The sequence below is a fragment of the Thamnophis sirtalis genome, unplaced genomic scaffold, assembly GCF_051295495.1.
Source record: "Thamnophis sirtalis isolate CommonGarterSnake01/CBP01778 unplaced genomic scaffold, rThaSir2_p1.2 scaffold_4, whole genome shotgun sequence".
NCBI classification, from domain to species: Eukaryota; Metazoa; Chordata; class Lepidosauria; order Squamata; family Natricidae; genus Thamnophis; species Thamnophis sirtalis.
The window spans coordinates 81,431,090-81,448,769 of record NW_028261384.1 but is presented as its reverse complement, the minus strand read 5'-3'; the positions used below and the strand labels follow the sequence as shown (position 1 = coordinate 81,448,769).

The following is a 17,680-nucleotide window of genomic DNA, read 5'->3' as shown; positions in this document are numbered from 1 at the left end:
AAATCCAAAGTCACACTATGGAGCTGAGGTTGGACTTAAAACAAGTATTAATCAAACACAATCACATCATCTGAAAGGTATTTTGGAGGTAGATAAAAGGATCTCAGCTGCTTTATCTATCTAAAATTAGGACATAACATTATTGGTACAAAATCAATTTTGGATGTGGAGCTTTGGATATCTTCAAAAAGTGCATGGGTGATGGGAGATGGTGAGGAGAGAGTGGACTGGGAAGCAGGTGCATGGTCTAAAAGGGATCTTATGAGGGGATGCAACAGGGAGAGGGAAGGCCTGAAGAGACACAGAGGGAACCAGGTCCAAGACCTACAGATCCCCGAGGGCTTGAAATAAGAGTACAGAAGTCTTCGATGGTGGGAGAATGCTCAGATTAATGTTGATGCCTTCATCTGATATTGGTTGCCATCATCTTCTTTTCTTACACTTAATCATGGCTATAGGAAGAAAGCTAAAGGAAATAAAATGTTTTATTCTTTATGCTAAATACCAAGAGTGCCTTAAGCAGTCAATATAGAGAAGTCTGAATACTAGATTTCATCCTTCTATGTCTGCTTAAATTCCTTCCTTTTTTCCCTGTAGCTAGCCGCCACTCATCAAAAGATTTTTAAAAAGCCTCTTTCTTTTCTATGGACAATGGAATTGTATTTACTCAGAGATTTAGACAATCTTGTAATTCCTTACTAGAGGTAGAAAGGATTTTTATATGTGTGTTAACAGATCTCAAAAAGCTTACCTTGATAAAAACACCCATTGTAAGTATTGATATGCCTATTTATTGATAATATCATTTCTTACATATACAACTCTGCTGTTCCTTCTCATAGAATTAAGGAGAAATTTTCTGTCTGAACAATCAGTAATTTTTTTTTGCTTAGAGTGCTCCATCAATGGAGGTTTAAAAAAAATTGGGCAGCCATTTGTCCAAAGCTGCATAAGATCCCCTGTTTAAACAGGGGATTGATCTTAGAAGTTCTCCAAAGTGACTTCCAACTCTATTATTTTGTAATTCTGCACAGATCATTCTCAATTTACGACAACTGAGCCCAAAATTTATGTTGCCAAGTGAGACATTTATTGAGTTTGGCCTCATTTTATGCCCTTTCTTGCTAGGGTTGTTAAGTGAATCACTGCAATTAAGTTAGTAATATGGTTGTTAAGTGAATCTGGCTTTTCCATTGATTTTGCTTGTCATTGTCAGAAGATGATCACATGAGCCTGGGACAGTGTAACCATCATAAATATGACTCAGTTATCAAGAGTCTGAACTTTGCTCACATGACCATAGGGAAATGGTCACAAGTAACTTTTTTCAGTGCCATCATAACTTTGAGCAATCACTAAAATGAATGGTTGTAAGTCGAGGAGCATCTGTAATGCCAGCCAACCTGTACAGTGTCTCTTGTGCACTCTCAACCTTTGCAGTGCCTCTTATCCCCTTACCATCCCATGAGCACCTATTGTGCACTCCATCATATTTTCCCCAAGAGCATAAAGCATCTCACGTATCCTTCAGGCTTCCCCAACCTTCTCACTCACATGGAGCCACCTTGTCATGCACCTTCACTCCTGCCCATTTCCTCAACGGCCCTACCTGGCAACAACCAGCTTGCAGGCCTGGGACTTGCAATTTCCTGCCAGCTTGCTGACTAGGTTGTGGGAAATCAGCAGGAAGTTGCCTTGCCTAATGACAGTGTGATAGCAACAGGGACTGTAGGCATTGCTGTTGTACTTTACAATGACATTGCTTTGCAATGGAAATTTCAATCGCAATCGCCATCAAAAGTCAAGGACTATCTGTAGAGACAATGTAATCTTCCTAATTCATATAATGTACATGAAATGAAAAGTACAGTATAGGGGTGGAATTTGCATTTTTTTCAAGACATAGAACTTGTTAAAAACAAATATTCAAATATAAGAAATTGTTCATGTTACCTATATATACTTATTAGTCCTAATTAGAAAAAAATCAAAATAATATGGCTATATTGAGGAGCATATATCTAGGATGAGTATGTCACTTTATATTGTAAAGTTGAAAAATTATACAGAAAATCCTCCATTTATAATTAATATTTTCATAGGAGAGCTGAGAGTCTTGTGTAACTCTGGTGCTTTGGAGAATAAGTCGTTCCTCTCCTCTCTGTGACATTACTGGAAGGCAGTTAAAATGTACCCCCTACTTTTTCACTTCAATAGGCTAGACATATTGCTAAATTCCCTGAACCATTCATCATACGATTTACATCCAGAACCTTTATTATCTTTATTGTTCTTCTCTGGGCACTTTCCAGGATTTGTATGCTGGTGACCAGAACTGGACACAATATTCCACTAGCACAGCACAAAGCAGTACTATTGCTTCTCATAATCCTGATGCTATCATAATACATGTTATTATGCAACATAAAAATATAGACAAATGTAATGAATTAACATACTGAAAACTCATTGGACTTTTTTATAGCCACTTAGGTACCCAGCTTTTTCCTTCCTGCTTTTGCAAATGTGTTTCATCCTGAAGGGATTTGAGACACAGATATAGTATATTGTAGTTGAGCAGCGCAACCCTATGTTTATTAATTCCAACTCAACCCAATCCTAAGTAGAAATGCACGGGTTACAACTCTAATTGTAACTCTAATTATAAAGCAAACGTCTTAGGACGACGCATATGTATATATATTTCTGTAACAAGGAAACTGAAGAGGGAAGAGAGACTCACTATGATCCTTTTCCTCTGCTAAGTTTGCTAGAAATGTTTTTTGTTGCTTGGGGAAAAACAAAGAATTGGATGTTGTCCATGTGCATGTGGCAAAAGAAGGTACAGTAACTACTTCCTGTACTAAATGCATGCAAGCACTGGTAATGTAGCAAGTTAAATGGGAAAAGCAGCTCCTGAGGTAGAACTTTTAATCCCCTACTCAAAGCTATGGAACCCAGTTTGGGGGGGGGGGAGGGTGGCATAGTGAACATCTGGTCTGGGACTAGTATTGTAAAAAAAAAGACCTTGGAATAGTAATTGGTTGCAAACAAAATGTGACCCTAAAGTAGAATTAGAGCTCCCTGGGTCTCCTGGTTTCTAGCCTCATGCCTTAACCAAACTGGCTCTCCTACCTCATCAAGTACTGTGTCCAATTTTGTGGATTATACATTTAAATTGGATTAGGTTTAGAAAAGAGCAATGAAGTTGATTGGGAGACTAGAAATTTAAACATTATAATGGGAATCTTTCAAGATTGGGGTAAATACTAATACAGATAGTCCTCGACTTACAACAGTTCACTAAGTGACAGCAGTCTTCCAATATCTAAGGGGCTGCCACAAAGAACAGGGCTCAACCTATTCTCCAAAGCACAAGAAGGCAGGAAAAGAAGCAATGGATAAAAACTAATTAAGGAGAGAACTAACCTAGAACTAAGAAGACATTTCCTTACATTTAGAATAATTAATAAGTAGAATACTTGCTTCAGTCATTGTGTGTATTCCAATACTGAAGGTGTTTAAGAAGTGAAATGGTATATAGGGTTTCCTGCTTGAACAGGGCATGGGACTAGAAGAACTCAAAGCTTCCTTCCAATGCTGTTAAATATCTGAATGTAGGATATTGAATATTGGATTCGGTTATAGGATGACAGGTTCTATGGGAATTTGAAACAACTACTGGACAATAAGAACTATACATATTCAGACAAATTACCCAGGGGGATATCAGGTTCTCTTTCACTGGATATATGAAGGAGAGGTTGAACAACAATTTATCATTTGAATTTGTACAATGAACAAGAGGTTGTACTCAAAGGCCTGAAGAGTTCATTCCAAATTTATGATTCTAAGTACCAGTAAGCACAGCTCTTTTTCTGTTTCTCAATGCCTCTGGAAAAAGTACAGAATGACCAAAGTAGTTAAGATAATGGAACGCCTGCAAGAATGGTTTTGTTTTAACTTCCCTAAAGTTTTTTTTGTGAATAAATTACAGGTAATTAAATGCAGCTGTCAAAGAAAACTTGTTTGAGGTGCTTATTGAATCTCAAACTGGTCTTCTCTGAGCACTCCATGTTATCATAGGGATTGACCGTTAGCTTACCTGAACAGTCGTTCTCTGGGCACTGCAGGAGAGTCCAAGCATGGGTTAAATACATTTTATCTGCTCTAGGACTGAGCAGATTTTTCTTTAACCACGCCTCCTTTGCCTATTGAAGTCAGTTTAAAAACGAAGGTCTTATCCGTTGCAGGACACCTAACAGGATTGTAACCGTGACAAAGAGTATTGGACACCTAGTTAAAACCTAGGCAGGTTTGGACTCTCCTGCAGTGCTGAGAGAATGGCAGTTCAGGTAAGCCAACGGTCATTCTCCTATGCGCTGTTTGGAGAGTCCAAGTATGGGACATACCCAAGCTACTTTGTCCCATGGAGGGAAGAGTTAGTGTCCAGATTGTACGGATCCGAGGCAACTTTCAGTAAAACACGTCTTCCAAAGGAGGCTTCGGTTGTAAATTCTAATGAACGCTGTGAGGGACGTTCATGTAGCCGCTCTGCAAATGTCAATAATGGAAGCTTGGGTTGCCCACACTGCTGTAATGGCAGCACTCCTTGTAGAGTGAGCAGTCATTCAACCTGGCACGGTCCTGCCCTGATGCTCCTAAGCCATTTTGATACAGACCCGCAGCCAATGTCCAATGGTCGAAGAGGAGGTCTTGCGGCCCAGCGACCCAGGCTGGAAAGACACAAAAAATGACTTGGAGTAATGAAACTCCTTGGTCCTTTTAACATATATGCAAATAGCTTGCCTAATGTCTAACTTATGCCAAGTACGCTCCGTGGGATGCATAGGTTTGGGGCAAAAGTTGGAGAGAATCACTTCCTGGGCTCTGTGAAAGTGAGTGTTCACCTTGGGGATAAAGGTGGGGTCTAGTCTCAAGATGACCTGATCAGTATGGATTATTCACAGTTCCTCCCTGACTGAGAGAGCTGCAAGCCCTGAGACTCTCCTAGCAGATGTAATCGCTACTAGAAAGGCTGTGTTTAATAGTCAAATGGCGAAGCCTGGTAATCCGAATTGGCTCGAAAGGCACGCTTGTCAGGGCTCAGAACAAACGGCAAATTCCAGGAAGGGTATCTGTGTATAGTCTGAGGCCGGATATTGGCCGTGCCCTTCAGGAAACTCTTGACCTGAGGGTGTTGACTCAGAGATTGGGATGAGCCTCTAGCGAGGATGGTGGACAAGGCAGCGAACTGATGACGGAGAGTGTTGAGTGCCAAACCTTTGTCCAATCTATCCTGAAGGAAGCCTAGCAGTTGCTGTATGGAAGCTGAAATATCTCCGATACCACGCTCTTTGCACCAGTTTGAAAAGACGACACATGTCGCATTGTATATTCGTGTAGTGGATGGTCTTCTGGACACTTGAATAGTCTTGATGACCTTGTCTGAAAGATTTTGCTTCCTCAGGAGCTCCCCCTCAAGACTCAGATGGCTAATTGGAGCCACTGGGGTTCCGGATGGCAGACGGCCCTCTGGATGAGGGAGATCTGCTCCTGAGGAATTCTCCATGGTCTCTGGACGGAGAGGCTGACAAGGTCTGTGTACCAGGACCTCCTGGGCCAATGTGGGGCCACAAGGAGGATTTCCGCTTCCTCCGCTAGGAGTTTGGCTATTATCTGCAGAATAAGTGGGAGGAGAGGGGATGCATAGAGAAGTCCTAAGGGCCACTTGCACCTCAGCGCATCCGTTCCCTCCATCTGGAGCGAGTGGTATCTCAAGCGGTCATGAGAAGGAGCCAGAATGACTGTTAGCTCTCTGTTTGTTAAATGCTGATGGGGGGGGGGGTCATCAGGTTAGCAGGTGACCCCAAGCTGGCAGGAATAGCCAACACTTCAGAATACAGGCTAAAGATACAGAAGGATCTTGGTACCCTTGAACATTGGGCACTACCTAGGGAAATGGGATTCAAAGAGGTAAGGTTCTACCTTTAGGCAACGAAGGTGAAGTGCACAGGTACAGAATACCTTGCTCCACAGTAGTAACTGTGAAGGGGATCTTGGAGTCCTGGTGGACCACCCTTTAATATGAGCCAGCGGTGTGCAATAGCTGCCAGAAAACCTAACACAGTTTTTGGCTGCATAAACAGAGGAATAGAATCAAGCTCCCGTGAAGTGTTCATTCCACCTTATAAGGCCTTGGAAAGGCCAGATTGGAATTCTGCATTCAATTTGGTCACCATGATGTAGAAAGGATGTGGGGGTTCTAGGGAGAGTGCAGAGAAGAGCAACAGAGGGATCAGGCTGGAGGCTAAAGCCTATGAAGAATGGTTGCAGGAATTGGGCAGGTCTAGTTTACTGAAAGGAAAGACTAGTGGAGACGTGATAGCAGTGTTCCAATATCTCAGGGGTTGCCACAGGGAAGAGGCAACCTGATTATCCTCCAAGGCATCTGAGTGCAGAATTAGAAGTAATGGGTGGAATCTAATAAGGAGAGAAGCAACTTAGAACTGGGGAGAAATTTCCTGACAGTTAGACAATTAATCAGTGGAACAACCTGCCTCCGGACGTTGTGAATGCCCCAACAGTGGAAGATTTTTAAGCAGCTGTTGGATGGTAATAGCAATAGCAGTTAGAATTATATACTGCTTCATAGGGCTTTCAGCCCTCTCTATGTGGTTTACAGAGTCAGCTGTTAACCATTGAGCTACAGGGCTGACTAGTAATGATAGCCATTTGTCTGAAATGGTGTAGGAATTTCTGCTTAGGCAAGGGGTTGGGCTAGAAGACCTACAAGGTTCCTGCCCCCTCTGCTATTGTATTGCATAGTATTGTATTGTATAGCATTTGCTCTTTGCCTATTCACCCCCACCCTTGGAAAGCCTTGGGGGAGGGGGGTAATCTCTAACCTGATTGGAGGTTCTTCTGTCTCTCCCTGGGGGCTGAATACTCTTCCTTGGCTTGGCCACGTGGGGCCCCTCCCCCCTTCTTTCCAAATGGTTTTGCAAGGCAATTGCCATCGCCCCGCCCTCAGAACTTAGCCACAAAAAACAGCTTTTGTTTTGCCTCCTACTCAGGGACTTCCCGCCCCTCGCCCCTCCTTCTCCTACTCAAGGAGAATTTTCTTAAGGGTGAAGGAGACTTAGCCCCCCCCAAAAAACGCAGCTCTTGCTGGAAGCCTTTTTCTGATGGCATTCTCGCCAAGTCTCTTTCTCCTCCTTAAAGGAGAGTGTCCTTAAGGGTGGGGGGGGGGCTTTTCCTGTTACTATGCAGTTAGAAAGGGAGAGAACGGGCTTTTAGGCAGGATTTCTGAAGCACCAAGCCGAAGGGAATCCTTCTCTGGGAGGTGAGGAGTTCTCAGGTTGGGGGGGGGGGTTCGTGCAGTCTTGATTCATCTAGGAAGTAGGGGGGGGGGGAGATCCACCGCCTGCCTCTAACTCCCTTAACAAGCCTCCTGTTGGCCCTTTGCTGCATCCCCCGCCCTTGGCTAATGCCTCTGCGATGGTTTCTCACCTTTCAAGGGCTCCACAAGCCTCCGGTTGTGGCTGGAGGGCTGAGAGTTGAGGCTCTGCCTGCCTCCTCTGAGCTGCTGGGGGCAGCCATCTTGGACCATGTGGTTTCAAGATGGCCCCGGCTCCAAATTCAAACGGCTCCTCCTTGCTGGAGCACATGGAAATGGCTTTTGCCTTTGCAGGCTTGCCATGGCTGCAGCTCTCTCCCCTGTCTTCCGCAGCTCTTTCTAAGCCTTTCCGGCTCTCACCTTGTCAGCTGCCAGCACAGGTGTTCCAGGGTATTTTAGCCAGCTTCGTGGCTCAACCCGAGGGGAGCAGAGGAGCGCTTCTGCTCCTGATTAGCCTCTGCATCAAGGGCTGCTTCTAGGAAGCATATTGCCCTCTCCTCCTGCCTGCCCGGCAATTGTCCTCCCTGAGTGACTCCGTCTCACTCAGTGGCCAGGGCAGCGTGCCGCCCCAGGGGGCTTGTGGCAGTCCAGTCCTTGCAGGAGGAGGCTGTGTTCGATGAAGGGAGGCAGGATTCGCCGGATCCAAGTTTATTTTCCTTACTCCTTTGTAAATTACTGGAGTAATTTACAAAGGAGTAAGGAGCGAGTGGCAGGTGTGTGTTGGCGTGAGTAGCAAATAGGTCTACTTGTGGTTTGTCGAACTTCCGAACTATTTGTTGGATCAGATCTGGATGCAGACACCACTAGGAGTTGTCGATTGTCTGCCAGCTCAGCCAGTCTGCCTTCACATTGTTTGTCCCAGATATGTGATCTGCTCTGATGGACGCTAGGTGGCGTTCCGCCCACCTGCCCAGAGATTCCACTTCTGTCATGAATCTTCTAGAGTGGGCGCCGCCCTGCTGGTTTATGTGGGCCTTTGTTGCTATGTTATCTGTTAGTAACAGTACATGGTGGCCCATTATCTATGCTGAAAAATGCCATAGGGTGAGCCAGGCAGCTCCCAGCTCCAACCAATTTATGTTGTGAGCTGCCTCCCTTTGCCCTGTGTCAGCTGTCCTTGACAATGTGCCCCCCATCCGTAGAGGCTGGCATCTGAGGTCACAACGACTCTTTCGGGCTCTTTGAACTGGCACCCCTTCTCTACTGCTGTCGACTGCCACCATCTGAGGAAGCGGAGCACCTTCTGTGGCAGACAAACTTGTCTTGGAGAGTTGCTGTCCTTTGACCTCTGCATCGGCAAAAGGAACCATTGTAGTTCCCTGGCATGAAGATGCGCCCAGGGAACTACCTTTAGGCAGGAGATCATGATGCCGAGAAGTTGCGAGAGTTTGATGATCGGCACTGACCTGAGCTGCTGGTATTGACGAACTCTGCTCCTGAGGTTGCGCAGACAGTCTGGAGAGAGAAACACCTGACAGGAATCCGAGTCTATGATGGTGCCTAGGTGCTGAATTCGTGTGGTTGGCTCAAAATGGCTCTTCTTCCGGTTCACCAAGAAGCAGTGCTGTTGCAGGGTGCATATGGTCACCTGAACGTCCTGCAGGGCCTGGTCGTGGCTCGAGGACTGAATGATGTCATCGAGGTAGCATTCCAATTGAATCATACAGGACCGCAGGTGAGCCGCCACTGCTGCCAGAAGCTTTGTGAAGGTCCCGGGTGCGGATGAGAGGCCAAAGGGGCCCTGTACTGGTAATGCCTCCCATCATAGTGGAACCGCAGGAACCTCCTGTGCGGCGCATGAATGGGAACGTGCAGGTAAGCTTCTTTTAAGTCTATGGAGGTGAGTAGGTCTCCCTGCCTTATGCAGTCCAGGATGGCATGGAGGGACTGCATTTCGAAACACTTATAGGCCAGATGTTGATTCAGGCGTTTCAAGTCCAAGATGGCCCTCCACCCCGCTGAACCCTTGGGAACCAGGAAAAGAATGGAGTAGAACCCCTTCCTTTCCTGTTCCGGTGGCACAGGTTCTATGGCCTTTACTTGCAGAAAAATCTATTCAGTCTTACGGCAGATAAGACTGTATTTAACCCAAAATCATCTTATATTCTAGGAATAAATCAAAACTATCCCTTTATTTGACTGAAACATTAAACAAATCTACAGATAAAGTATAAGTACTTATAAGCATTATAAGGAGGGCTCGCTTAAGATATTTTGTATTTGAGGCAATAAGTTAATTTCCGTATATGAAGTAGAAAGGGGGTTAAACAGCCAACCCCTGAGATTGTATGGAGTCCTTGATGCTTTTTTAGTATCATCAGTGTGTGACATTTTCCCTAGTACAAGTGAAGGGTGTCTTAAATCTTCCATATAAGATCAACTATGTAGATCAGCAGATCACACATAATTTAATACTCAGCAACTTCTGGAAGAACTTTTACCTTTTTCTTAAAAGGACACTCTGGAAGAAAAAAAATGGCTAAAAGTAGAAAGCAAATTCTATTTTGAACTCTAGATTGACAGCTAGACAGCCTGAATCACTTATCAACCTGCAGTTAATACATGTTCAATGCCTTTTTATACATCTGGATGTTTACTCAATTTCACACAGCGGGTAATATATAACAATCATTTAATAACATACTTGAAAAACTTGAGCCATATATGGGATGGCCATTTTTAGCCAAAGAATATGAAAGTGGTTCGAAATTCAACATGCAAGAAACATGAGAGGTAGGGATTGTGTGTGTGTGTGTGTGTGTGTGTGTGTGTGTGTGTGTGTGTGTGTTTATGTATTGATACGTTGTAAAGCAAAGCCGCCACAACGATTATCTTTTCTTCTGGAACTCTTGACCCATATTCGTCAGGAACAGCCCCTTACGAAGAAGCGAATCTTGTACGTCTTCTAAGGCAACCAGATATCCTGCTAGGTAACTGTGATCAACCCCTGCCCGGATCCATTCGGACCCCGCCCAGTCGCCGGCTAGAGATTCCGGGACCGAAAAGTTCGCAGCCTATCAGACAGAGCCACACCAGCACGGCACTTACCCCGCCCGCCTGGGTTCCCGCGGTACCGGTTTCTCGCCTGGGAGAAATGTATGGGAACAAGGAGCAAAAAAAAATGACAGGCTATATATATACATACCTTCTTTCGCCCACCATGCAAACGATCCATTGTTCATTTTTCTATAGCCGCCCCCTCCCCACCCCCCCACCCCATCTGCCGGAGTGAAACAGGCAGCCAGATACTCAATCTTAGCTACTGAGCTCACCAGAAAAACGAGAAGGCAAGAGCCGAGCTCTGGGAAGATGGCGGCGATTCTCATGGTCGAGAATGGCTATGCTTCGAGACAGGGAGTGAAACGGGCAGGCGATGAAATTTCTCCCCGCGGGCTCCAAAAAATTCGCGCAGCAGCAGGCAGGCAGGTCCTACCAACAGACGAAGGGAGTAGACCGACCTCACTTGCACTTCCACCACCAGCCTGCCTCGCGCAAGCCCATGCATAACTTCCGAGTTTGAAGTGCAGCCGCGAGGGACGCTGGGTAATGTAGTTCTGTAGTTTCCTTCTTGAGTCATTGGCTTGTACTCGGAGGAGCCCCCTCTGTGGCCACCGACGGAAGTAAGTTTGCAGGAGGAAGTTTGCAATTTTGGATTCTTGAAAACGTTGCTAGGTAAGTTTGCAAAGTTTGTTTTTAAGTTTCTTGATGCTTGAGATAACGAGTGAGGGTGTGATTATTATTTTAGTTGACAAAGAAAGGACGCCTTTAAATCCTCTGTCTTGTAAAAGGAGGAGAATAGGACTAGAAAATAATAAACAAGAGGCGGGTAAACTGTATAACGGAGAAAGATGTAAACTGACACATTTTCTTATATTTACAGGCCTATTTTGGTTGCAAGCACTCAGCATTGAGGATATGAGTTATGTTGTCAATCTTTCTTTGTTTATCATCAACTTCATATTTTTTTACTTCTATTACAAATGCACTCGATTTTGTCATTATAGCAACTGGTTTAATAGATGGCAGCAAAGATAAATTTTTGTAACTTAATATTAGATTTATTCTGGAAATTATGGACTCATTGTATCAGCATTGGTTTTATCTCATTCTTCATCAATGTTATTTTTTTTCCCTATACCTACCAGCCAATATTTTTTAAATAGAATTGTATGGAGAGCAGACGTATACAGGTAATCCTCAACTTAAAACCCAAAATATCTGTTAAATGAAACATTCATTAAGTGAGTTTTGCCCCATTTTACAACCTTTCTTGCCACATTTGTTAAATAAATCACTGCCATTGATAATTTAGTAACCCAATTGTTAAGAGAATCTGGCTTCCCCACTGACAGTAGTTGTCAGAAGATTGCAAAAGGTGATCACATGACCTTGGGACACAGCAGTGGTCATAAATATGAACCAACTATTAAGCACCTGAATTTTGATCACATGATTATGGAGATGCTGCAAAGATCATAAAATAGTCATATCACATTTTGAGTGCTGTTATAACTTTGAATGGTCACTAAATGAACTGTTGTAAATTGAGGACTAGCTATATTCAAAGGGCTATTGTTATTCTTTATACTTATATTTCTACCAAATCAAAAAGACTCAAGATGCTTTACCCTAAAATTGAATAAAAGCCATAAGAATGGAAAGGTTATGAACATGAAGTGATGCTATTTCCCATAGGGAATAATCATAGAATAAAGCAATAGGGAAGCACATTAAAAACAGTTTGAGGTTTTAAAGGAAAACATGCTGAAGGACAGCGCTATGGCTTCTTTGTACATTCACTAAATAGGTCAGATTAAAATTTGATAAGTAATTGCTGTTGTAGAAAAGCTTCTTGGGACTAAGGGCCCTGGGGGAAGCTATATACGGAGACAAAAAAATTAATGATATAATCAGAAAGAAGGCATGCCTGTTAGTAAGCTTTGTTGTGTTTTCTATACAAAATAAGAATCTTGAAAATTTGCTAAATGACTATTTAACTGTTTTACAAATTAGTTGCAAATTAATAACAGTTTTTTAAAACATGAAAATAATAATAAAGGATTCAATGTATTTAGATATCACATTAGTGATTGCTTGGTATTTTCCTATCATATACAACCTATAGAAAGTAAATATATAGATTACTCTGCTGGAGTGTGCGAAAACGTAGTTGTAGAACACAGGATTCTACAAAAAGGACTCAAATACAATAGAGGTGAATGCCAATTATCTAAAAAAAATGTACAGCCCTAGAAGGGACATTTAAAACCACCAAACTCGCCACAGAGGTCCAAGAAGACATTAGTCAAAGCATCACTCCACAGATCAGAAGAAGACAGGAACAGAATCAACTTACAACAGAAGAAAAAGCAGCCCTCAGAAACCTAATAAAGATTGTCCATCATCATCCTACCTACAGACAAAGACCAAACTACAGTGAATATGCACAGAGCACAGTACCTACAAAAAGCAGAACAAATACTGGAGGACAAAGAAGGCTACATCTCTGTGAATAGCATTAGAAAGAAAAACTAAGACAACCAGATCAAGAAAACCATCAGTGACCTCACTAAGAAAGGCCAAATTACCAAAGAGGAACAGTGGTAAATGAGAAGCAAGAGATCCATCCTCCCAAACTTCTATGGACATCCCAAAATACACAAACCTGGCATACTCCTCCATCCTATCGTATCTCTATCAGGACCTCTACATGCAACATTGCAAATGAATTAACAGAAAAACTTTAGCATCTCACAAAAGGAAGCCAACATCCCATTAACTCTCCACTACAGTGTCTTCAAACAATCAGGGATGTGACTATAAATGAAGATGAAATCATCGTCTCATTTCATGTCACAACACTGTTCACGTCTATAGATCCAGAATTAGCCAAAGAATCAATGTCCACATTGCTTCACAGTAGACCTGACTTAATTAAATACATCAGGATTATGGATCTCATAAACCTCTGCTTAACTACCTAATTGCAATTTGATGGCCAAATTTACCAACAAATTAAAGGGACACTTATGGGATCACAGTTTTCAGGACTTATAGCAGAGGTCAACATGCAATGTCTAGAAGCCATAGAACTTCCACAAATACAACCAAAAATTATGATGAAGATAGATGACATCTTCACCAAAAATGACTAATTAAAGAATACCCACAGAACCATCAACATTTTAAAAGGAATCCAGTTTACTAGAAAAGAAGAAAACAACTTTCCCTTTCTGGACATCCTGATCAGCAGAGACCACAATGACAACTAGAAACGCAAGTATACAGAAAAACTACCCATACTAACCTGGTGCTCTAGTGCCAAAGCAATAATCCAACCTCCCACAAGAGAATATATGTAAGGACTTTATTTAGATGAGCCCAAACACACTGCAGCAATCCAGAACAGTAGAAAAAGGAAATAGAGCATCTCTATAATATATTCCAACAAAATGGATATCCATGCAACTTAATCAAAAAGTCCCTGACACAATACAGAACAACCAACACAAAACCTGAAAAGAATTACATTGCCATACATCAAGAATATCTTAGACACTACCACGGGATTACTATAGCCACAAGGAATCAACATAGCACAAAAGCCAAATAAAGCCCTTCAAAACATCCTAGGTAAACCAAAAGAAAGAAACAGGAGTCATTTATAATATACAATGTAACAACTGCAACAACCATTATGTAAGAGAAACAGGCAGAAAACTGGCAGAACTCATCCATGAACACCAACTGGCAGTCAGAAGACATGAGGAAAATAATTTCACAACATATAGACAGATTTAACCATAGTTTCAATTCGGAAAATGTGACAGTCCTAGACTAGGCCAAATAAAAAATGTCAGGGAATTTCTAGAAACCTGGCCCTCTGGCAAATCAGCTATCAATAGATACATATACATTAACAACATCTATGGATTATAATAATATGCAAAGAGACAATCCCAAAAGAGCCCAACCAGCCCAAAAGAGAACAAAAAAACTTCAGCACTTCTCCATCAGTAATCAGCATCCAAATCAACATAGATTAACTCCAAGGTTAACTTCAAACCAACAACCAAGTAAGTAATAACCCAATCAAGAAATTATCGAAGACAAATCAGTAAACAGCCCAAACAGAATCTCTAAGACTACCCACACAGACAAGCAAGTCACCAGAATACAAACTGACAGCAAACAGCAGTCCTTTTTAGCACTGATGATGTTACCTAGTTTGGGTAATGAAATGTATGCAAGAAAACAAGCAAGGTCAAAGAGCACCAAGGACCCCTCATTTCAACCCTGAGCTACAAATATTCTCCTTTAATATAATTGTATTTGGGAGTAGGAAAATTGAGGTCTGGAAATCTAACCCAGATAGTTGAAGTTTCCTCTCCTGTTTTCTATTAATAAGAGACATTTGGCTTAGTGCCGCCTTGAATATTTTAAAAGGATCTCAGAATTTCTGTATTCATATAGATCATCTGGTTCTTTCCATTACTTGACTACAAGTTGGTCAGTCATGTTATCTTGGGATCCACTGCTTGCTGGTCCTGAGAATCAGTCCAGTTCAGGAAACAAAAAATGTCCAGTAATGCAAGGAATATGTTATTTTGGAATGGATTCAATATTCTATCCCACTTTAAACAACACTACATTGCTAATAAATATATTTCACTACATACTTCAATGTGTATTATACATACATGTGTGTGTGTGTGTGTGTGTGTGTATGTATGTATGTATGTATGTATGTATGTATGTATGTATGTATATGTATATATATGAGAGAAGCCCTTAGTTCCTTAGACATTACTCTCAGCTTATTTGTGACCTACTGAAGTATTACACACCTTATTTTTGGTGAGCCGAGGTGGCGCAATGGTTAAATGCAGCACTGCAGGCTACTTCAGCTGACTGCAGTTCTGCAGTTCGGCTGTTCAAATCTCACCGGCTCAGGGTTGACTCAGCCTTCCATCCTTCTGAGGTGGGTAAAATGAGGAGCTGGATTGTTGTTGGGGGCAATATGCTGACTCTGTAAACCGCTTAGAGAGGGCTGAAAGCCCTATGAAGCGGTATATAAGTCTAATTGCTATTGCTATTATTTTTGGCATGATTTTGATTGGTCAACCACTCATCAGTAGAGTAATGGCATTGAATTTACTTGTACACAATCTGTTTGACAATGACAGAGTTCAAACTCTATGAAAATAGTTTTGTAACCTTTTCCAACTCAATAAATATTATTTGTTCAAGTTAGTACTTGAATATATATTAATATATGTATATACTTGTACATACCTGCGTTCAAGTTCAGACTTTGATAGTGAATGCTCTTTAAATAAGACAGGACCTTCACTCACATTTAATTCTTATCCCATTGACTAAAACACATTTTAAAAGTTTCCATTCAAATGAACTGATAATCTTAGAGAGTCTCTTGCTTTTTTCCAAATACCCGTGTGCCTAAATATATAGCTTTGGGTCATTTTTCTTATTGACTAAATAATGTTTTTGACTCATTTGTTGAATGGATTTTTTTGTCTAGGACTTGCATGAAAATAAATAACATTTTAGTTCATTATTTATGCAAAATTCAAAACTCATAAGTACCAGTCAATCAAAATACAAGTACTCCAGAAATTGTTTTCACCAAAATAAATTAGTTTCAATTTGTGAAAAAATGATTAGAATTGTTACTGCAACTATGCATTTTTGAATTTTTTAGAAGAAGTATGAATGTTTCTGAAACATGGCTGTTCAGTGGTTCCTCATTAGCATCTCAAGTTCATGCTGCTGCTGTTAATGGACATAAAAGAGTTCTCCTAAAACACATATCAGGTAAAAGTATTCCACTTATATTATACTTTAGCTAATTTGTTTACGTTTAATTATTTAAAAGATCTCTTTCAGCTTAAAATATAGACTGTATTTCATTACTAATTTGATTATGGAAGACAGTATGAAACTTGTGGGAATATTTATGGGCATATTTATTTATTTATGGGGTTTGTTCTTGGTCAAGTTACTTATCTTTTTGATCACCATTTTGTTATACATTATACTTAGATCTTACTACGTTGATTTTGTGTTGTTGTTGATTTTGTGATGGATCCCATCACTTCAGACTTCTAAATGTATTTTCCATCCAGAATATTAGAAAGCCCTTTTTTCTGATTATTTTTATTGAATTACAGAAGAATATTTTGAGCTAAGAACTGAAATCTTATGATTTCCCAATGGACCAAGGAGTATGGGGATATCAATGGGGAGGGGGGGGGGGACAGAAAAAAATTATTACCTTGAAGCTTACCTTAAGCTGAAAATAGAAGTACCTTTATATAGATTTTATAATTCCAAAACAACATCATTTTAAACACTGCAAAATGAGTAAAACTTTGCATCTCTATATCTGTTTCCTGAGTGGTACAGGTGAAGTTGTCAATATAATGACCCTGAAATTGGAAACAATTCGGGTCTGCATAGGGCAGTAGAGATTTCTGCTCAATCCTAACAAAGACTGAGTAAATATGACTATTTGGAACCCCTGGTTTGAAATTATCACCATCTTTGGTCTTGGATGGATCTTCACTTTCCCAGTCAAAACTAGTGTCAGGTTTCAAGTAATAGTCCCATAGCAAGGTCCCAAGGCAGGTGAATTCCTCAAAGAATAGCTTTATTGGAAATATCATATTGGCACAGATCTGGTGAAAACTGACTCTGAAGGTTCCCACAGTTTTCACCTAATTAAAAGAGAAAGTTTTCCCACAACCCCAAACAATCAGTCACATGGTCCAATCAAGATGCTGTCTGGTGACCTCACTCCTTCTTCCATGGTCCAGGTGTGAGAATGTCCTTGGTTCCCAAGAGAAAGTATTTTATTTTGACTACACAACCCCAGCTATCTCTAATCCCCACATCCTGTCCCTAAGCTTCAGTGTAGCTCTGGTCAGGTCAGCTTCAGGGTTGACAACTAGTGTGCAGTTGGGGAGGGGGGAATCTCCTCTGTACTTGTAGCTACTACTCAAAAAGCAGGCGTGCCCAGAGATTCATCTTGTATATTAGCTGCAATCTTTCCACAATTAAAAAAACAACACCCTTTGGATAGTCACTCATGCCCTAATCTCCTCACAATTAGATTATTGGACTCATTCTACATGGGTGAAGATCACCCCAAAACTACAACCAAAATACAGAAAAACAAGCTGTTGTAGGGTGTAGCCATATGTCACTATTACATTGCTAACTACATTTTTTAAAATGTTTCTTTAAAAAAATTAATTGTAT

At 41.4% G+C, this 17,680-nt stretch overlaps 2 protein-coding genes across 6 annotated transcripts in view; one reads left to right on the top strand and one right to left on the bottom strand.

The window, feature by feature from the left end:
- ERP44 (endoplasmic reticulum protein 44) overlaps positions 1–10,908 on the bottom strand; it is a 69,734-nt gene extending 58,826 nt beyond the window's left edge. The window contains exon 1 of one of the 2 annotated variants that reach the window (XM_014052415.2): positions 10,672–10,908. In XM_014052415.2, coding sequence (XP_013907890.1) covers positions 10,672–10,725 — 54 coding nt within the window. In that variant the 5' untranslated portion in view covers positions 10,726–10,908. The remainder of the gene's footprint in view (positions 1–10,671) is intronic. The other variant, XM_087713186.1, reaches the window with a different exon arrangement.
- An 80-nt stretch (positions 10,909–10,988) lies between these two features.
- The window catches only part of INVS (inversin), an 89,514-nt gene continuing 82,822 nt past the window's right edge, over positions 10,989–17,680 (top strand). For all 4 annotated transcript variants that reach the window (XM_087713184.1, XM_087713183.1, XM_087713182.1 and 1 more), the window contains exons 1-2: positions 10,989–11,071; positions 16,122–16,234. In XM_087713184.1, the coding sequence (XP_087569310.1) occupies positions 16,129–16,234 (106 nt within the window). In that variant the 5' untranslated portion in view covers positions 10,989–11,071; positions 16,122–16,128. The remainder of the gene's footprint in view (positions 11,072–16,121; positions 16,235–17,680) is intronic.